This window comes from Rana temporaria, chromosome 2, assembly GCF_905171775.1.
Source record: "Rana temporaria chromosome 2, aRanTem1.1, whole genome shotgun sequence".
NCBI classification, from domain to species: Eukaryota; Metazoa; Chordata; class Amphibia; order Anura; family Ranidae; genus Rana; species Rana temporaria.
This window is the reverse complement of record NC_053490.1, coordinates 227,275,155-227,297,641: the sequence shown is the minus strand read 5'-3', so window position 1 is coordinate 227,297,641 and position 22,487 is coordinate 227,275,155. Positions and strand designations below refer to the sequence as shown.

Genomic DNA, 22,487 nt, shown 5'->3' with positions numbered 1-22,487 from the left:
TGTGTAAAGATGCAGATAAGGGCTTTTTCAGCAGCAAAAGGGTTTGTAAGTAGGTGTAAAACTAGTCCGAGTCAAGTGGGTGATTTTTCTTAATACTTTCGTAGTGTGTGCTCACGTCTGTCTGGTCTATATAGTCAGACTGCCAAGCCAGACGTTTGTTATTTGGAGATTGTGAAAGGACAGAGATAGTCCATGTTAAAACAGTGTGTCTGAACTAAGAAAGTAGCAGACTGTACATGAGCAGACAAGAGGTCCAGTCTGGTGACTGACAGATCCAGGTAAATAGAGATTCTGAGGCCTTGTACACACGACCAAGGAACTTGTGGGAAAAGACACATCATTTTCCTCGATGAGTTCCTTGTTTGGCTTGTCGAGGAACTCAACAAGCTTGCTTTGCGTACACACGGTCAAGACAAAATCTCGTCGTTCTCAAACGCGGTGACGTACAACACATACAATGGCAGGGGAAGTTTGATTCCACTGGCACAACCCTTGGGGCTGCTTTTATTAATCTCATGTTACTGCGTGTTAAGTAAAAGTTTGGTAAGAGACGATTTGCACTTTTCAGTCTGTTACAGCGTGAAAAATGTGTTATCTCCATTACAAACGCTACTTTTACCGATGGTGCGCTCCCGTCTCATACTTTATTCTGAGCATGTGCGGGTTTCTTAGCATACACACGTTCGCGTTTCTCGTCGAAAACCAACACGACGAGGAAATTGAGACTCCCGTCGAGGAAAAAGAGAACTTGTTCTCTTTTTTCCTCGTCGAGTTCCTCGACAGTTTCCTCGATCAAAAACGTGCACACGACCGGTTTCCTCGGCAAAAAGGCTCTCCCACCAAGTTTCTTGATGGATTCTTTAGAGGAAAACGGTCGTGTGTACGAGGCCTGAGACTAGGGCAGCCCTGTCCTAAAGAGGAATAAACAGAGCTGTGTGATAAAACAATTAGGAGGCTGAAATACATTGGTGTGGTTTGTTGGCATATATAAAAGAGGCAAAAAGCCTAAAAACGCATTTTGCTATTTGGACCTGATTCTGGGAAAACTCTCAGTTTAAATCTAAATCTCACAGGATTTATATATCTTTTAGGCAAAATGAAGACATTGATTCAAATGAACTTCCATCCCAGCAGGCCTATGCACTCTTCATGAGGTTTGAAATAGTAGGAAGCAAAGAAGGATTCCTTCAGTCACATGCAGACATAAAAATGAATAATAAAGGTGGGTATTATACATTAAAACTCAGGAAAAATGCATACATTTTAGTTCCCTACTATGAAAAGCACAACAGGTTGGCACAATACTCAAGAAGAAAGAAGCGTGTGATTAATAGTTGCATTTTGGTAATATCAGACAAGCAAAAAAAAAAAAAAAAATACCAAGAAAATCTTCTAGTATTAAAAAAAAAAAAATTAAACCACCAATGCACCTTTGTTTATTTTAAATATCAAATTGGTTTATTATTCTACCTTCATCTTAATGAAGTCTTTAACCCGTTGAATGCCAAAAAATATTCCTGTTCCTTTCGCAGCTTGTCAATGGCATAATAATACATGATAATAGTCACAAACTGCACAACTGCAAAAGATATGAGTCTGTTATAATGTTAATATTTTTATTATATGCAGAAGTGATCCCTTTTACAAACATAAACAATGATCCTTCTTGCCCACTGTCTGTCCTCTTTACTCCGGGTTCAATGTAATTGCAAAGCTCAGTGTTAAAAAGGAAAATCAAAGGCTCCGAGTCTTTTATTGTGTTTTGAAGCAATATGTATTGGCAAAATCCAGCACGTTGAAAAATTGTTGGCGTAGATAAGTTTACGCCACATTAGCATGGTAGCAATAGCAGAAGGGAGATTTCACGGCTTGAAACGTGATGGATATTTTTGATGAAATCTTGTCCATTAAGACTCAATATGTATAAATGAACCTTAACTGTTTTATAAATAACAGTAATGCTCCACGTACACTAGCAGCTCGGGAACTTGAGTTTAGGAGCTTTTGGCATTTTTTTTGCCAAAGCTCCTAAACTCAACTCCATAAAAGCCTATGGGCCAAATCCACAAAGATCCGGCGTAACTTATTTTTTTCCATTTAAGTTACACTGCCTTAAAATTTCTACCTAAGTGCCCGGTCCACAAAGCACTTACCTAGAAATTTTGGGCTGTGTAACTCAAATTCCGCCGGCGCAAGGCATTCCTATTCAAATGGGGGCGATTCCCATTTAAATTAGGCGCGCTCCCGCGCCGGCCGTACTGCGCATGCTCGTGACGTCATTTTCCCGACGTGCATAGCGCGAAATTACGTTACGCCGAGCTTTGTGGATTGCGACGGGTCAATAAAGTTGCGTCGGGAAAAAAAAAAGATACGACGGGAAAAAAATAAATCAAAATTTAAAAAAAGTTGCGTCGCTGGACAGAAAGGTCTGCTTTTACATGGTGTACTAACTTTACACCTTGTAAAAGCAGCCCTAATTTTGCGTATGCAAACTAAAACTTACGGAGAAAAAACGAAGCTGAAAAGCTTTGTGGATCTCCGTAAGTGCTAATTTGCATACCCGAGGCGGCATTTCGACACAAAATGCCCCCAGCGGCGGATGCGGTACTGCATCCTAAGATCCGGCAGTGTAAGTCCCTTACACATGCTGGATCTTCTGCCTAACTATGGAAAACTGATTCTGTGGATCAGTTCCATAGTTAGGAACAGGGATACGACGGCGTAACAATAGTTACGCCGTCGTATCCCTTTTGTGGATTTGGCCCTATGTGTTTATGTATTCATAGGCTTTAAGGAAAGAGTTTAGGAGCTGCCGCAGTTAGGGGAGCTTCAACCTCCCTCAACCTCCTATATTAAGGGTCTAACCATCTGGTAAGCATAGTCATGGCACTGCGGTGGAGCACTGTTGGGATGAATAATATTATGCGCGGATAATCACTTTTGGACATTCATTTAATTTACTTTGTAGTTACACATCTGGTTCACATATGGTTCACTTATCACACTTATTAAGCTTGCTGTGTTAGTTAATTGCTCTATTTAGTTTTTTCACTTGGTTCTTAAAGAGATAACTCAATACCATTTCTAGGTTTATGTTTCCAGTATTCAGGTATATGTGAGTGCAGCTGTCTGATTTAAATTTTATTTGTTTAGTCATTTAATTATTATTACACATATGATAACATTTTTTTACACTTTAGACTCACACTGGTTCGTACTTACAAGTGTTCCTGGACACACTTCCTTGCTAACCAGACCAGCAAGCATGGGGGTCCGCAAAGTCGGGCAAGTGCCCCCCCCCCCCTGGAATCAGGGATCAGCAAGGTGTCTGTAAGTGGTCCTTGTGGTAGGTCACCTGCCCTGTGGCTACAGTGGCAACCAGGGCCGATCCAAGTGCCGAGTCCTCTCCTCTTCTGTACATCACACATGTCATGGAGCTTGCATCTGAATTCTTCCGCTGCTCTGTAACAAAGTCCCGCCTCCTAGACCGGCGGCTCCTCCTGTGATAGACGGTACAGGAGGTCTAGGAGGCTCTGTGACACAGCGGGAGATACAGGCACTGGTGAGTCTGCATTGATGGGCACAGACCAAGTCTGCATTGATGGGCATGGACCAAGGCGGCATTGATGGGAACAGACCGAGACTGCATTGATGGGCACTGGCCGAGTCTGCATTGATGGGCACTGGCCGAGTCTGCATTGATGGGCACAGACTGAGGCTGCATTGATGGGCACAGTGAGGCAGTATTGATGGGCACTAGTGAGTCTGAATTGATGGGCTCAGTGAGGTTGCATTGCTGGGCACAGTGAGGAAGTATTGATTGGCACAGACGGAGGCTGCATTGATAGGCACAGACTGAGGCTACATTGATGGGCACAGTGAGACAGTATTGATGGGCACTGGAGAGTCTGCATTGATGGGCACTGGAGAGTCTGCATTGATGGGCACAGTGAGGCTGCCTGGATAGGTACTGCAAGACTGCATTGATGGGCTCTGTGAGTCTGCATTTGATCTGTACAGTGAGTCTGCATTAGATGGGCACAGTAAGTCTGCATTTGATGGGCACAGTGAGGCTGCATTTGATGAGCACAGTGAGGCTTCATTGACATGCACAATAAGGCTGTATTTGATGGGCACAGTGCATCTGCATTTGATGGGCACATTGAGGCTGCATTTGATGAGCACAGTGCATCTGCATTTGATGGGCACAGTGAGGCTGCATTTGATGGGCATGGTGAGGCTGCATTTGATGGGCACAGTGTGTGTGCATTTGATGGGCACAGTGTGTGTGCATTTGATGGGCACTGATGAGGCTGCATTTTATGGGCACAGGGAGGCTGCATTAATGGGCACAGGGAGGCTGCATTAATGGGCACAGTGAGACAGTATTGATGGGCATAGTGAGGCTGCATTGATGGACACTTGATGGGCACTGATGAGGCTGCATTTGATGGGCACAGGTAGGCTACATTTGATGGGCACTGGTAGGCTGCATTTGATGGGCACCGTGAGGCAGTATTGTTGGGCACAGTGAGGTGAAAAAAAGGTAAAAGTAAGAAGACTAAGTAAAGGGGGATCTATTCTATGGGGGACCTGCCCTGGTCTGGCCTGCTCTAAAGGTGGATCCATATGGGAGAGCCTGGGCTGGCCTGCGCTTTATGTGATAATGACTAAGCCCCTCCCCTTCATGACATGTCAAAATGCCAAGCTAGGGTGACATTAAAATGATGCCCCCCTGATAAACAGTTCTGCCCATGCCAGCCCACGGATGCCCATGCCAGCAAGCCCTGTTTTACTACACAGTTCTCTATGGGAGAACTGTACTTTGGCACGGTTTACATTCACAATCCAAGAAACCGCACTGGATCGCAAGTGAAAAGTTCTCGGGACCCACCCGTTCCAGGTGGTCTTGGGCACAATACGCTTAACTGGTCCCAGGCGCGGTCCGGAGCACTCACACTATACAAAGGAACTTGCCCAGGAGGTTGAACTGCACCCAGGACTGGGTAATGGTGCTAGTATGAGTGCATTCTTAGTGTATCTACATGTCTTTTGCCTACTGCTTTCGTTGTACTGTTTGGGTCTTTTCACAACATTTGTGATGAAAACAGGAATCATTTGAAAAACACTTTCAAGCATAAATAGCAGTTTATGTTTTATGGTTGCAATAGAGTTGATTTACTAAATCTAGTGCAGCTGTGCTTGTTAGCCAATCGGCTTCTAACTTCAGCTTGTTCAATTAACCACTTCCATACCAGGCACTTACGCACCTTCCCGCCCAAGCCAATTTTCAGCTTTCAGCACTGTCGCACTTTGAATGGCAATTGCGCGGTCGTGTGACGTGGCTCCCAAACAAAATTGGCGTCCTTTTTCCCCCACAAATAGAGCTTTCTTTTGGTGGTATTTGATCACCTCTGCGATTTTTTTTTTTTTGCGCAACAACTAAAAAAAGACTTGGAAAAAAAATTACGTTTTTATTTTTTTCTGTATTTTTTTTTGTAAATAAGTAAGTTTTCTCTCTCAATTACGGGCACTCATATGGCGGCACTGATGGGCACCGATGAGATGGCACTGATGGACATCGATGAGGTAGTACTGACGGGCACAGATGAGGTGGCACTGATTGGCGGCGCTGGTATGCGGCACTGATGGGCACTCATAGGCGGCACTGATGGGCACACATAGGCGGCACTGATGGGCACACATAGGCGGCACTGATGGGCACACATAGGCGGCACTGATGGGCACACATAGGAGGCACTGATGGGCACTCATGGGCGGCACTGATGGGCACTCATGGGCGGCACTGGGCACTAATAGGCGGCACAGATGGGCACTCATGGGCAGCACTTATGGGTGGTACTGATGGATACTTATGGGTGGCACAGATGGGCACTGATAGGTGGGCAGTGGGCATGGATGGGCACTGTGGGGTGGCACTGATGGACACTGTGGGGTGGCACTGATGGACACTTGGGGTGGCACTGATGGACATTGTGGGGCAGCACTGATCTACCCATGTTGCCAGTCAGTGCCCATTTGTGGGCACTGATTGGCATCTTTTTTTTTCAATGCTTTTTTTTTATTTGCCCTTCCCTGGTGCTCCAGGGTGGGCTTCCCTTGTGCTCCAGTGTGGCGATCCGAGGGGGGGCTGCGCTGATAAACAATCAGCACGAACCCCCCCTGTCAGGAGAGTCGCCGATCGGCTCTCCTCTACTCGCGTCTGTTAGACGCGAGTGAGGAAGAGCCATCAACGGCTCTTCCTGTTTACATCGTGATCAGCCGTGATTGGACACGGCTGATCACGTGGTAAAGAGTCTCCGCCGGAGGCTCTTTACCGAGATCGGAGATGCAGGGTGTCAGATTGACACCCCGCATCACCGATCGCCGCGCTGCGCGCACCCACGGACGCACGCGGCATGAAATCCTGCAGGACGTCCATGGACATCCAGTCAGGATTTCAAAACCACTTCCTGGATGTAAATCGGCCATAGGCCGGGCGGGAAGTGGTTAAGGTTTCACAATCAAACCTGGAAGCTGATTGGTTTCTATGCAGAGCTGCACCAGATTTTGCACTCTCTAGTTTTAGTAAATCAACCTCAATGTGTTAAATGACAAAAATGTAAGATTATTGTGTGAATTAAAGCTATTACATTTTCATTACCATCTTTACTTTTTTTATTTTCAATGCAGGACAAAATAATCGCTATGTGGAACTGGCTGCCACTGGCTCTGCTTTCCCGGTCACATTAACATTCAGTCCAGGGACAACATACAATTTTAAGGAATGCTTGATTGGTGAAAGGATCGATATTCTCTGTTCGCTAAAAAACGAGTCTCAATTCCTCCCTGTGGTGTTCAGCTTTCGCAAGATATCCCATTTTCATATCTCTCCGGCTAATGGAAAGATAGAGCCGGGACATTCACAGGTATAAAAACAGCTTTCTACATCTGAAAAGCATTAGCATTACAGATAAAGCCGTCTAAGATATGGTAAATCTGTTAACATGGATTTCTGTCTTTTTTATCTCTCTATGCATCTATTAACTAAGTTCAATAGCTGTATTCTGTAACGTGATCACAACAGTGACAAAGACTTGAATAACATACTTTGTACTTGTATTGTTTAAAACTGAAATATACAGTTTCTTTATGGTGTTCCTAGACCTAAAACCTAACCAAACAAAAATTGGAGTAATGTTCAATCTCTTTAAAATTGCTAGGAAAAAACTGCATGCAAGCATACCTGCACAATTTTCATTGATGTGTCATAAACACAATGGGGGTTATTTACTAAAGGAAAATCCACTTTGCACTACAAGTGCAAACTACAAGTGCAAAGTGCACTTGAAATTGCACATGAAAGTGCACTTGGAAGTGCAGTCACTATAGATCCGAGGGGGACATGCAAGGAAAATAAAAAATAGCATTTTAGCTTGCACATGATTGGATGATAAAATCAGCAGAGCTTCCCCTCATTTTAGATCTACCCCTCAGATTTACAGCGACTGCACTTCCACGTGCACTTTCAGTGCGATTTCATATGAACTTTGCACTTGTAGTTTGCACTTGTAGTTTACACTTGTAGTACAAAGTGTATTTGCCTTTAGTAAATAACCCCCAATATCTTGCAGAAACCTCTATTGTAAGGCTGGGTTCACACTATCTTCGTATGCGGCTCACATCAGGGGTCCAGTGCATCCTTGTTCACCATTTCAGGTCTGGTTTCAGCCCGAATTTTTGGCTGAATTTGGACATGAAACAGATCAAAAGACACGCAATATCGATCCTGTGCAAATTCACATCGGAGCCGCAGTGGAGATATGTGAACTGGCCCCATAGAGAGCAGGTCACAATCTCCTGCTATTGCCAATTGGATGCAGGGAAAATCCAATTCGCAATAGTGAGAACCCAGCCTTAAAGTAGCATATTAATATACACATATATTTGTGTTGGTTTGGATAGCTGCCACCCCCTTCTTACATCCCTTTAGCTACTGGAATAGAAACAGTCTCCCATGGTACTTGGCATATTGTAATGTAACACAATAATTTAATATTCAGTGCAAAGTGTACTTAACCTCCCTGGCGGTATGATTCTTTCAGAAAAAACATGCTGAAAGCGGTACCATTATTTGCAAGGAAATTTGGCGTTTTATATTGTAGGTCTGTAATTTTTAGAAATAACTCACTTAAATCTGACCAAACAAGCTTCTAATAGGCATCCCGGGTATGACATTTTTTTAAAAACAAAATGATAAATTATAATATAATAAATAATTATAAATAATTATAACAAATAATAATATAATTCTAATAAAAATTATTCAATAATGTAATCAAATCAAAATCACTGAAATTTGCTCAGTTGCAGAATTGTCGCTGTCATTATTTTTTTTTTTATGACGAATTTCCCCACAAATCGCTATCGCACAATTCTGCAAGTGATTATAATTTATTATCGCTGTTTTTTAGCTGATCTAAAACTATTTTTGACATAAAGGGACACTTTTGGTTGCTATGGACAATCTACAGTTTGCAGGGAGAAAGAATAGTTTTTATTATATAAAAGAACATGCATGACACAGGACAGACCACTAGGGACAAGGGGGGTGTGTTTTTTTTACATACAGTACTGTAATCTATAAGATTACAGTATACTGTATGTAATGTGTTTGTTTACTTTTTTGAATTTGGCGCCGTTCTCCGTCCCCGTGCGTCGTAACGTCGCAGGGAACGGAGATTGGCGGCACAGGAGGACACTGTGTGAATCGAGCGAGGTCCCGCTCGCTCACACAGCGCGGTGGCATCGCTGGATCCAGGGACAAGGTAAGTAAACAGTGCCTGTGGATCCAGCGAGGCAAGCCCGAGTCTGACTCGGGGTTACCGCTCGCAGCAGGAAAATCTAACCCCGAGTGAGGCCCCGTACACACGGCCGAGGAACTCGACGTGCCAAACACATCGAGTTCCTCGGCCAGTTCAGCCCTGAAGCCGCCGAGGAGCTCGGCGGGCCGAGAGCTCCCATAGAACAACGAGGAAATAGAGAACATGTTCTCCATTTCCTCGCCGAGGTCCTCGTCGGCTTCCTCTGCGAAATTGTACACACAGCCGGGTTTCTCGGCAGAATTCAGCCAGAAACTCGGTCGGAAGCTGAATTCTGCCGAGGAAACTGGTCGTGTGTACGGGGCCTCAGACTCGGGAATACCGCCAGGCAGGTTAAAGCGGGAGTTCACCCGAATTTTTTTTTTAACATTAGATTGATGCTCATTTTGTCAAGGGGAATCGGGTGTTTTTTTTTAAATCGAAGCAGTACTTACCGTTTTAGAGATAGATCTTCTCCGCTGCTTCCGGGTATGGTCTTCGGGACTGGGCGTTCCTATTTGATTGACAGTCTTCCGACAGGCTTCCGACGGTCGCATACATTGCGTCACGAGTAGCCGAAAGAAGCCGAATGTCGGTGCGGCTCTATACGGCGCCTGCGCACCGCCGTTCGGCTACTTTCGGAAAATCGTGACGCGATGTATGCGACCGTCGGAAGCCTGTCGGAGGCCTGTCAATCAAATGGGAACGCCCAGTCCCGCAGCCCATACCCGGAAGCGGCGGAGAAGATCGCTCTCTAAAACGGTAAGTACTGCTTCAATTTTAAAAAAAACACCCGATTCCCCTTGACAAAATGAGCATCAATCTAATGTTAAAAATTAACTTTTCCGGGTGAACCTCCACTTTAAGTCCTAAGTGCCTACGATTCCATAGGATTTAAAGATCATGATTTCTTCCTTTTTTTTTTTTTTTTACAAACAATTTTTATTATGGTAGAAGGTCATAGTTTAGTAGAAATATATAACAGAAACATAGGTACAGCCAATATATCAAGTATGTACGATACTTAGTATGAGCTAAATGGTATATATAAAAATAATATAGCAATACAACATAAGAGCAATAATGGTGATATCTAAGTACAGTATACATTTTTTTCTATCAGGTTGTATAATTTACAATACAGATTTGTTCTATATTGATATTTATTTTTAGGTTAAATTAGGTGAGATCTAAGGAAGTGATATATCCCAAGGGGATCTTTTTTTTTTAAATGTGTATGAGTCAAACAGTGTATGGTGGATATGCTTTGAAAATTGTATTTGTTGTCTTGAGTTCTTCTTTAACCACTTCAGTACTAGACACTTTCACCCCTTCCTGCCCAGGCCAATTTTCAGCTCTCAGCGCTGTCACACTTTGAATGCCAATTGCTCAATCATGCAACTCTGTACCCATATGAAATTGCTATCCTTTTTTTTGAGACAGCTAGAGCTTACTTTTGGTGATATTTAATCACCATTGAGTTTAAAAAAAAAATAATTATTGACATAAACGTAAAAAAAATTACAAGAGTGACAGGATCATTGTTGTGACATGACACTAAGTGGTTGATTTACTAATGTAAAATTTACCTTGCACTGAATTAAACTCCAAACTTTAAATTGTGTGGAAAAGTTGGTTAAGTATTTCGGGGAGGAGGTTTTTCCTCTGAAGCATTTGTGTGGTTTTCAAAACTAAGAGGGAACCATGGCTAACTAATTTTTTGGTAAATGGCTAAGTTCCACGTTAATGAGCTTTCACGGTCCTCAGTGACCTGTGTAGCCGCAGGCACTGTGGAGCACTTTAGCCATAAAGTTCATAGCAGAAGCACTTAAAGGATCACTAAAGGAATTTTTTTTTTTAGCTAAATAGCTTCCTTTACCTTACTGCAGTACTGGTTTCATGTCCTCGTTGTTCGTTTTTGCTTTGAAGTTGCTGTGATCTCCACACTTCCTGCTTGTCTGGCTCCTTATGAAAAAACTCATGGCAGCTTTTCACTGTGGTCTAAGCTGTGTGTCTAAAACTCCTCAGAACCAATCAGATTCATTTTAAAAACAAAACACTGCCCTGTATTTGTTTGTTTTTGTTCTGTGGGTCTCTTTACTTCACAGAAACATGAAACCAGTTTACAAACAATGTGAAACTGCAGGCACATTATATGATTGATTTTAATCTATTTTTAATCATTTTTTAAAGGAATCAGTTAACTTGTATGTCTCTATACCCTGTAAACAGTAATTTCAGCAATTTTTCACATTGTACAAAAAAATGTGGGCTAAATTTATTGGTTCGTTTTTTCTATTTTTTTATTCAATAAAGTGACTTTTCCCAAACAAATTTGAAAGACCGCTGCGCAAATACAGTGTGACATAAAATATTGCAGCAACCATCATTTTATTCTCTAGGGTCTCTACTAATATATATATATATAATATATATATACTAATATATATATATATATAATATATAATATATATATATATATATATATATATATATATAATATACAGTACAGACCAAAAGTTTGGACACACCTTCTCATTCAAAGAGTTTTTCTTTATTTTCATGACTATGAAAATTGTAGATTCACACTGAAGGCATCAAAACTATGAATTAACACATGTGGAATTATACATAACAAAAAAGTGTGAAACAACTGAATATATATTTCATATTCTAGGTTCTTCAAAGTAGCCACCTTTTGCAGCAGACACATCTCTAGAACTGTTAAGAGGAGACTGTGTGAATCAGGCCTTCATGGTAGAATATCTGCTAGGAAACCACTGCTAAAGAAAGGCAACAAGCAGAAGAGACTTGTTTGGGCTAAAGAACACAAGGAATGGACATTAGACCAGTGGAAATCTGTGCTTTGGTCTGATGAGTCCAAACTTGAGATCTTTGGTTCCAACCCCCGTGTCTTTGTGCGACGCAGAAAAGGTGAACGGATGGACTCTACATGCCTGGTTCCCACCGTGAAGCATGGAGGAGGAGGTGTGATGGTGTGGGGGTGCTTTGCTGGTGACACTGTTGAGGATTTATTCAAAATTGAAGGCATACTGAGCCAGCATGGCTACCACAGCATCTTGCAGCAGCATGCTATTCCATCCGTTTGCGTTTAGTTGGACCATCATTTATTTTTCAACAGGACAATGACCCCAAACACACCTCCAGGCTGTGTAAGGGCTATTTGACCAAAAAGGAGAGTGATGGGGTGCTGCGCCAGCTGACTACCTCTTGAAGCTCATCAAGAGAATGCCAAGAGTGTGCAAAGCAGTAGTCAAAGCAAAAGGTGGCTACTTTGAAGAACCTAGAATATTAAATATATTTTCAGTTGTTTCACACTTTTTTGTTATGTATAATTCCACATGTGTTAATTCATAGTTTTGATGCCTTCAGTGTGAATCTACAATTTTCATAGTCATGAAAATAAAAAAAAAACTCTTTGAATGAGAAGGTGTGTCCAAACTTTTGGTCTGTACTGTATATATATATATATATATATATATATATATATATATATATATATATATATATATATATATATTGTTTGGGGGGTTCTAAGTAATTTTCGAGCAAAAAAATAATAATATTTTAACTTGAAAACAACAACTGTCAGACAAAGGTTTAGTGTTTAAGTGGTCCTAATTTACATACAGAAGTCTATTCCTTTGATGTAAAAGACAAATTGATACAATGTTTAGACTTAACATTCCAGTGATAGAATATTTTAAAACTTGGCAGACTGCCCAGACTTTGACTTTTGATGGCTGAGAGCAGAGAGCAGGGAGAACATTCTCTGCATACTGAAGATCGGGAAACCCTTTGTCAAGATCACACTGGGGAAAAAATTGCTATAACGATTCTTGACGATTAATCGTACAGCTCTAGGCTGCATTATGTAGAACTTCTACAGTAGTTTAGTTATTTACATTTTAGAATGGGGTGCCACGAGATTGTACAGATTGAAAAAAAGGTTGAGAAACACTGCCTTATTTAGTGAATACAACCTATAGATGATAAAACCCTAGACTGATCTTTCAAAAGCAAGCTCCCATATGTCCATGTTGATTTAATGTATGCCTAAAGGAGTGCTGATGAGACTGTGGGGTTGATTTACTAAAGGCAAATCCACTTTGCACTACAAGTGCTCTGCAAGTGCACTTGGAAGTGCAGTCACTTTATTTTTTTGTTTACAAACTTTTATTGAAAAAGTAGATAGTGGTACAAATCTATAAAATCAGTGCGAAGTGCAGTCACTTTAGATCTAAGGGGAAGATCTGAAATGAGGGGAAGCTCTGCTGATTTTATCATCCGATCATGTGCAAGCAAAGATGCTGTTTTTTATTTTCCTTGCATGTCCCCCTCAGATCTGCAGCGACTGCACTTCCAAGTGCACTTGTAGTGCAAAGTGGATTTGCCATTAGTAAATAAACCCCTGTGTTTCAGAAAAACATAAAGTATGGTGCTATTATGATTTGTATTCTATTAAATACACAGAACTACTGTCCTAACTAAGACTGATTTTAAACTTGGCCATGTGCTGCTGTCTGTTAGTAGCATTAACACCTCATAAAATGAAATGATTAGTTATAGAAAGTGCTTACCACAATAGCTTTATAGTGATTGTAATTGGAAAAAAATGTTTTTAAAATAACAAACACATCTTACTTACCAGCTCTGTGCAATGGTTTTGCACAAAGCAGCTAAGATCCTCTCTTCTTCTCGGGAATACATGTATTCTCACACCTGTATGCAGCCACACACAAAATGTTGCGCATTAAAGAAAACACAAAGGGGTGCCATCAACTCTTACTGGCATACCAATGCACTGAAATACGTAGTGCAGTTTCCTGCATGAGGAAATGCATGGTGCAAAAGCACCATTTGATTTTTGTGCAGGCGTGTTTTAGAAAAGGTGTGGGACCTCTTCCCTGCCAGAAAAGCAGACACAGTAGCTAATTCAAATAAATGGGCTGCTGTGACCGTGCAAATCCAGCACCAAGAGCGTAGATGGGAATAGAATTTAAAATAATGGTTTAAGAAAGTACTCTGAATTACATTTTCTCATGACTTTTGGATCATTAAAAGAGAAGTATGGCCAAAGCACTCACAGGGGTGCACTTACTTGTGCCATTTTTCTGACCAAGAATCAGCCTGCAGTAGGCTAAAGCTCACTGTTGGCTAATATCATAGAGCCACTCGAAGCTATGGAAGAATCCTGACCAGATTGTTGAGATCTGTCAAGTTGCTTTATTTACAGCTAGCTCTAACTCTTGAGACCTGAAGCCAGCCGAGCCTTCCCCTTCTCCTGCAGTGAGTGCTGGAAGGGCAGAATGCAGAGTGGTGTCTGAGTCACAGCTCTCTGCTTAGAGCTAACCAAGGACTGAGCGATTTTGTGATCACTCAGTTCTTGGGCTTAGAGCCAGTGGGGAACAGCTTCAGGATCGGACCGATGCTGCAGAATGGAGTTGAGTGTGTGTGTTTGCTTTTTTATAATCCCAACCTACTCCTTTACCATTTTGTGTGTCTTTTGCTAAAAGCTTAGCAAATAAGGACAATTTACCTATTTACTAGGTATAATCCTAGACTCTGACCTGTCCTTTCAGCCCCATATCCAATCACTATCCAAATCGTCCAGACTTCACTTCCGTAACATCTCCAAAATACGCCCCTTTCTAACCGTTCGAGACCACTAAGCAACTTATTTACTCCCTTGTTATCTCTCGCCTTGACTATTGTAACTCCCTCCTCAATGGCCTACCTATCCCCTCTTCAGTCTATCATGAATGCCGCTGCCAGACTCTTTCACCTTACCAATCGTTCAGTGTCCGCCACTCCTCTTTGCCAATCCCTTCGCTGACTTCCCATTGCCCAAAGAATACAATTCAAAACACTAACAATAACATACAAAGCCATTCACAATTCTGCCCCAAACTACATTACCAATATTATCTCCAAATATCACCCAAACCATCCTCTTTGCTCTTTCCTAGACCTTCTGCTATCTACCTTTCTTGTCTCTTCCTCCCATGCTCATCTCCAGGACTTCTCCAGAGCCTCTTCCATCCTCTGGAACACACTACCCCAATCTGTCCGGTTATCTCCTACTCTGTCCACTTTTGGGCGATCCCTGAAAACTCATCTCTTCAAGGTAGCCTATCCTGCCTCCAGCTAACAACCAAATTTTCTACTCCCCTCAGTTCATCCCTCACAGTCCCTACCTTTTCTTTCACCAGCCCTTCCCTATTAGATTGTAAGCTCGCAGGAGCAGGGCTCCGCTAACACTGTTGTTTTTATTTGTACTGTTGGTGTAGTGTCTCCCTAGAATTGTAAAGTGCTGTGCAAACTGTTGGCGCTATATAAATCCTGTATAATAATAATTTATTAATTTACCCAGTTCTATAATAACAATGCACAGCAATCAGTACTTTAGTGTTTTTTTATGTCTTATGTTTATGCTCTTTTTTTTAGGATGTGATGTTTTCGTTTGTTCCACATCAAGTAGGAACTTTTAAAGTAAAACAAGTGATGGATATTTTGGGTCCTACATCAGATGATAATTTGTCTCCTTTAAAAACAAAAGTCTTTCACCAAAAAAAGCTCACTTTCTTAGCAACCTGCAAACCATCAACTAACAAAATTGTCATGAAAGTCAACCCGGGTAAGTAAGTTTAACTTTAAATAGCTATATCTGTGTGTTTGGTGAGAAAGTGAAGATATCTGTCCAAATATTAAGGTTTACCTGGAAACAATCATTTAACATTATAATGATTTGAAGCACATTGGCCTGGTTGAAGTTCTAATTTAAATCAAAATGAAATGTTGTGGAGCATTTGAAACAGGCAGTTCATGCAAGGAAGCCCACAAACATGTTGCAGCTGAAGGGATTTTGGATGGAGGATGTCAGAATTGTGTCCTCTTGCCGAGGTTCTGTCTTTCCAATGGGACAAGGCAGGGGTGCCCATTATCGCCCCTTTTGTTAGTTTTGGTCATGGAGGCTTTCCTTCACAAAGTGCGTGCTAATCCCAATGTTTCCGGCATTGGCAATATGGAGCATAAGCTTTCCGCATTTGTGGATGATGTCCTTTTCTTTGCCACTAACCCTTGTGTAACCCTGCCCAATATCTTGCAGGATTTGGAGAATTATTTTTTAAATAAATTTGAGCAAACCTTTTATCCTGCCCCTTAAAATCGCTTGTGTGGATTGTGAACCTCCGGAGAGTTTGTTTCCTTTCCAGTGGCAATACCTTACCTATTCAGGCATTAAACTGATGGCTAATCCTGGGACCTTTAATCTGCTTATGTCCCTCCGCTTTTGATGGCAGTGCAGGAAGAACTTCAGTCATGGGATGAGACTCAATTCACTTGGCCGGCATGGATAAGTATATTGAAGATGATAATGCTTCCTAAATTGTTATATTTTTTCAAATGCTCCTGGTGAGGTTACCCTAGTCTTATTTTTGCTTGGTACGTTGTGCATTTTTAGGCTTCGTATGGCGGGGTAAACCTACCCGTTTATCTTTTCTATTCATTTGCCACAATAAACATACTGGAGGCCAAGGACTGCAGACCCTTTCTCCTACTATCAGGCTAATGCCTTGATGATTATTGTTAACTGGAACCTACATGTCCAGGACAAACTTTATGTTCTTGGTTATGTCCATGGTTGAATCATATGTATAGGGGACTGGAAGATCCCACGTCTCCATTGTCCCATTCTTCATTGGTCATCTGGTATAGGATAAATAGGACACACAAACTGGCCCCATTCCCTTCCCCTGTTTCACCATTGGGGGTTTGTCCCTGGTTCACTCTGGGAGAATGATACAGTCTAGGGATTCTCTCACCCCCTTTGAGGCTTTGTTTATGTTAACGTAAAAGACCAACTAGACTGTTATCTCAGCTTTACCAGCTATTACTTGACTTTTCTGCCCAAACAGTCCCATATTATATTAGAGACTGAGAAAATGAGCTTGGACAACCTAATTGCTAAAATGACTAAACTGACCCATACGTCCTCTGTCTGCACCAGGATGCAGGAATCTTGTTTTAAATTATGTGGATGTGGACAAAGGGGAACACTCCTACATATTTGGTGGGACTGCCCCCGCATTAAACCATTTTGGATGGAGGTCCTGAACATTATAGCAGAGGCCATACAACATCAGTTAGATGATAATACTTTTCTGGTATTATTCCATGCTACTCATTTGTCAATTGGTAAATATAAACGGTCAGTGATACCCCACCTCCTTAATGCTGGCAACTGGCAAGAGTCTGATACCCCTGCACTGGAGTACAGGAAATCCAATCAGCAGTGACAGTATCAATGGTATGATAAATGTTCCCAGTTTTATGAGACTTGTGCATTGTGGATTAATTTCATTACCTCTGAGGCCTCGTACACACGAGGAAACCGGTCGTGTGTACATTTTCGTTGAGGAAACTGTCGGGAAATTAGACGAGCCAACAAGAGAGTATGTTCTCTATTTCCTTGACGGGAATGGAGAAAATTGACTTGTCGAGTTTCTCGACGGCTTCACAAGGAACTCGACGAGCAAAACGATGTGTTTCGCCCGTCGAGTTCCTCGGTCGTGTGTACGAGGCTTGACAAATATAATATGCTGATGATGTAAGTTTTCTTTCGGATGTGAATTATGATATGCACACCATATTCTTTTTATCACAGACTTCATGATACTTCACAGGGGAGTAATTGCAATGTTTTCAATGTACCATGTGTTTTTTTTCCTACCGCCTTAAAGAATTTGCTATGTTTCATGTTCTCTTCCTTTATAATCTCTTGTCTCTCTTCTCCTTTTTCTCGTATTTTTCTTCCTGCTCAGACTCAGTACTTCTCGGTCTGTTATGGACCCAGGAGGCTCAGGCATTGGATTCTTATTTGGGTCTTCATTACCATTTATTATGTTCCCTTTTTTGATAAGCCCTCTACACTACTTGGTTACCAGTGATGTTGTATTGTGTACCATGTTGTGGGTTTTTATAAGCTATTTGCTCTTGCCTGGGTGTTATCTCAATGGGATTAGCTTCTCATCTCTGTCATTTGAATTGTGCTGGAGTCTGTGGTTTCTCAGGATGTATCATGTTTTATATATGCTCATAAATTAAGATTTTTCAAAAATGAAAAATAAGTTGCACTTTGCAATTTTCCCTAGAGCTTAGTGAATCAGGTGAAGCTCTGCTGACTTTAATCATGTGCAAGCAACTATCCTATTTTTTCCACATGATTGAGTATTCTTTGAAAAGTGACATTTCACCATTTTCACTAAGCTCTGGAGAAAATTCCCTTCCAAAGTGCAACTTCCCTTACAAAGTGAACAGCCTATTTGCCTTTATTAAATCATCTCTCATACAGTAGGTGAACCCGATTTTGTGTCAATCTCGCTCTCTTTCTCGGCGAGATTGAGCACCTACGAGCCCCATCGCGGGAGCCAGCGCCGAGCTGGCTTGCCGCGATGGAGACAGAGCCGTCATAGAAGCGACGGGAGATCCGACTTGGATTCCCGCCAATTCTACACGTGTGCGGCGTTTGTTATGAATCCTGAGGGGGAAGTCCCCGCCGGATTTTAAATAAAAATCCGGCATGGGTCCCCCCCTCAGGAGCATACCGGGCCCTTAGGTCTGTTATGGGTTGTAAGGAGAGCCCCCCTACGCCGAAAAAAACGGCGTAGGGGGGTCCCCCTACAATCCATACCAGACCCGTATCCAAAGCACGCTACCCGGCCAGCCAGGAAGGGAGTGGGGACGAGCGAGCGCCCCCCCCCCCTCCTAAGCCGTACCAGGCTGCATGCCCTCAACATGGGGGGGTTGGGTGCTCTGGGGCAGGGGGGCGCACTGCGGCCCCCCCACCTCAGAGCACCCTGTCCCCATGTTGATGAGGACAGGGCCCCTTCCCGACAACCCTGGCCGTTGGTTGTCAGGGTATGCGGGCGGGAGGCTTATCGGAATCTGGGAGCCCCCTTTAATAAGGGGGCCCCCAGATACCGGCCCCCCACCCTAAGTGAATGAGTATGGGGTACATCGTACCCCTACCCATTCACCTGCAAGAAAAGTGGTAAAAACACAAATAAACCACACAGTGTATTAAAATATTTTATTAGTCTGCTCCGGAGGCCGCCCCCTGTCTTCTTTATTAGCTCTTTTACCAGGGGGAGCTTCTTCTTTGACGTCTTCGGGTGGGTGGGGGCCGCCGTCTGGTTCTCTTCCACCGCCGGGGGGGGGGGTGGCTTTTAAAAAAGCCCCCACCCCCCCGGCGGGTTTCCTCCGGCGTCTTCGGCGGGGCTCTTCTTCTTCCGCTATCCCGACGGGTCTTCTCCGCTATCCGGGGGGTCTCCTTCTATGTTCGCCGTTCTCCGCTGTTGACTCGTCGCACCCCGGTTCTTCGTCTCGCAGTCCGGTCCCTTCTTCCGTGCTGTACGTCTTCTTCCGTGCTGTGAGTTCTTCTTCCGCGCTGTGACGTCATGTTCTTCACTTCTCTTCTTCTCCCGATGTTGACACGTCGCCTTTCCTCTCTGCAATGACGGGTGCGCGGGTGCATCGGACCTATATAGGCCTCACAATCCCATCATGCTCTGGTACCTACCCATGTGATACCTACCCACGTGGGTAGGCATCACATGGGTAGGTACCAGAGCATGATGGGATTGTGAGGCCTATATAGGTCCGATGCACCCGCGCACCCGTCATTGCAGAGAGGAAAGGCGACGTGTCAACATCGGGAGAAGAAGAGAAGTGAAGAACATGACGTCACAGCGCGGAAGAAGAACTCACAGCACGGAAGAAGACGTACAGCACGGAAGAAGGGACCGGACTGCGAGACGAAGAACCGGGGTGCGACGAGTCAACAGCGGAGAGCGGCGAACATAGAAGGAGACCCCCCGGATAGCGGAGAAGACCCGTCGGGATAGCGGAAGAAGAAGAGCCCCGCCGAAGACGCCGGAGGAAACCCGCCGGGGGGGTGGGGGCTTTTTTAAAAGCCACCCCCCCCCGGCGGTGGAAGAGAACCAGACGGCGGCCCCCACCCACCCGAAGACGTCAAAGAAGAAGCTCCCCCTGGTAAAAGAGCTAATAAAGAAGACAGGGGGCGGCCTCCGGAGCAGACTAATAAAATATTTTAATACACTGTGTGGTTTATTTGTGTTTTTACCACTTTTCTTGCAGGTGAATGGATAGGGGTACGATGTACCCCATACTCATTCACTTAGGGTGGGGGGCCGGTATCTGGGGGCCCCCTTATTAAAGGGGGCTCCCAGATTCCGATAAGCCTCCCGCCCGCATACCCCGACAACCAACGGCCAGGGTTGTCGGGAAGGGGCCCTGTCCTCATCAACATGGGGACAGGGTGCTCTGAGGTGGGGGGGCCGCAGTGCGCCCCCCTGCCCCAGAGCACCCAACCCCCCCATGTTGAGGGCATGCAGCCTGGTACGGCTCAGGAGGGGGGGGGGGCGCTCGCTCGTCCCCACTCCCTTCCTGGCTGGCCGGGTAGCGTGCTTTGGATACGGGTCTGGTATGGATTGTAGGGGGACCCCCCTACGCCGTTTTTTTCGGCGTAGGGGGGCTCTCCTTACAACCCATAACAGACCTAAGGGCCCGGTATGCTCCTGAGGGGGGGACCCATGCCGGATTTTTATTTAAAATCCGGCGGGGACTTCCCCCTCAGGATTCATAACAAACGCCGCACACGTGTAGAATTGGCGGGAATCCAAGTCGGATCTCCCGTCGCTTCTATGACGCGCTTGCTGGGATGTGCTGTCACTATTCCAGTGAGTGCGAGATGTCGGCGAGATCTCGGCACCATGTCGCCGAGTATCAGCGCGACGCTGTCGTGCTAAAAGCACAATATCACAAACACCTACTGTATATCTGTTAGCTATGGTGTCAAGGAACACTCTGAACTTTGGCGCATACAGTAATATTCCATCCTGAAACAGGTTTATAAGAATTGCTGGTATTACAGCAGTCCAACCAACTGTACCAGTTGTGTGAGTGGCAGGACCATATTTACCTTTTGGTACAGTAGGCAGCAGAGGTAAAGAGATGGCTTGTTCCTTTGTAGGTATTAGCCACACTTTTCCCATCTTTAATGGAAATACAGCCATCTCAAATAATTTCTCCCATCCATTGTCTTAAAATTCTAAGCCAGAACCAATAAAACATGGAAATGTTTTGTTTAGACAGGTAGTCTTAGCAGGCAGGGATTACATTGGGTGTCAATGGCTGTGTGCCTACAGGCTGTAATGATGAAAAGCCAACCGTGGATTCCTGAAGCACATGATCAGTAGCCGCTACACAAACAAAAGCATGTATGGAGACCCTATGTGCGGGAAGGCGGGCATCAACATCATGGGAACTGTGCAATGGCTTCAGCTTCCATTCAAGTCTTAACTACCAAAAGTACTGATTCCTTTTCTTTAAACAATAATACATTCATTGCTTACTGCAGGTCAGAAAACACAGCCTCAGCATTTACCTACCATTTTTATTGCAGGAATTACTCCTTTGATTACTAACCCTGTTGGACAGTTCGTGCAAGCAGCACCCCAAGAATCTACAATGGTAACAGAATCCTCACGCATGGCCACTTTGAATGCAGCTAAAACACACATACATGATCACCAGAAAATAAGTGATGTTTACAAAGACGTGCAAGTGGCATTTCCAAATGATCGAGCAGCAAGCATAAGACCTAGTGACCGCAAAGCACAATACAGGTACTGTAGGTTTATTCAACTGTGTAGACTCAAAAACAATGTTATTGTGAAGAATGTTATGGCACTATAGCTAAGGAACAGTTATACCGATGTAAAAGGTAATAATTTCTTTAGCCTGATGAATCCTTTCATGATTTTTAAAATAGCCACTGGTTGCTTATTAGTGCAACTTTTATTAGCGTTATGTTATAGGTTATATACTGTAACCTGTGTACTTCTCATAATAGCCATTGTTTTTAATTCCCTTAGACAAATCTTAGGCATAGCTTTATTTTCAGGTTGTTAAAAAAAGTTATCATCATTCATCATCATTCACATTACAGGACAGCTATTGAAAAAATGTTGTATTCTGATAAATGTATCACTGCATACATTAATATACATTTAACAATAGTGTACCGTATATTTCACATGCCTTAATTCATATTTTTCTCCTCATTTACATAAGGTTTAAGCTGTCTAGCCAAAATGACAGCTAGAGGGATTGAGCGAAATCATATCACTGCAGAAGGGATGCATGAACAGTTATGCCGCGTACACACGATCAGTTCATCTGATGAGAATGGACCGATGGACCATTTTCATCGGTTAACCGATGAAGCTGACTGATGGTCAGTTGTGCCTACACACCATCGGTTAACAAAACGATTGTGTCAGAACGCGGTGACGTAAAACACAACGACGTGCTGAAAAAACGAAGTTCAATGCTTCCAAGCGTGCGTTGACTTGATTCTGAGAATGCATGGATTTTTAACCGATGGACGTGCCTACAAACGATCGTTTTTTTTTCTATCGGTTAGGTATCCATCAGTTAAATTTAAAACAAGATTGCTTTTTTTTTAACCTATGGATAAATAATGGGGCCCACACACGATCGGTTTGGTCCGATAAAAACGGT

At 43.3% G+C, this 22,487-nt stretch overlaps 1 protein-coding gene across 1 annotated transcript in view; it reads left to right on the top strand.

The window, feature by feature from the left end:
• CFAP47 (cilia and flagella associated protein 47) overlaps positions 1-22,487 on the top strand; it is a 610,902-nt gene that overhangs the window by 54,868 nt on the left and 533,547 nt on the right. Inside the window, exons 7-10 of the mRNA XM_040336504.1 lie at positions 1,092-1,222; positions 6,694-6,929; positions 15,330-15,519; positions 21,367-21,589. Coding sequence (XP_040192438.1) covers positions 1,092-1,222; positions 6,694-6,929; positions 15,330-15,519; positions 21,367-21,589 — 780 coding nt within the window. The remainder of the gene's footprint in view (positions 1-1,091; positions 1,223-6,693; positions 6,930-15,329; positions 15,520-21,366; positions 21,590-22,487) is intronic.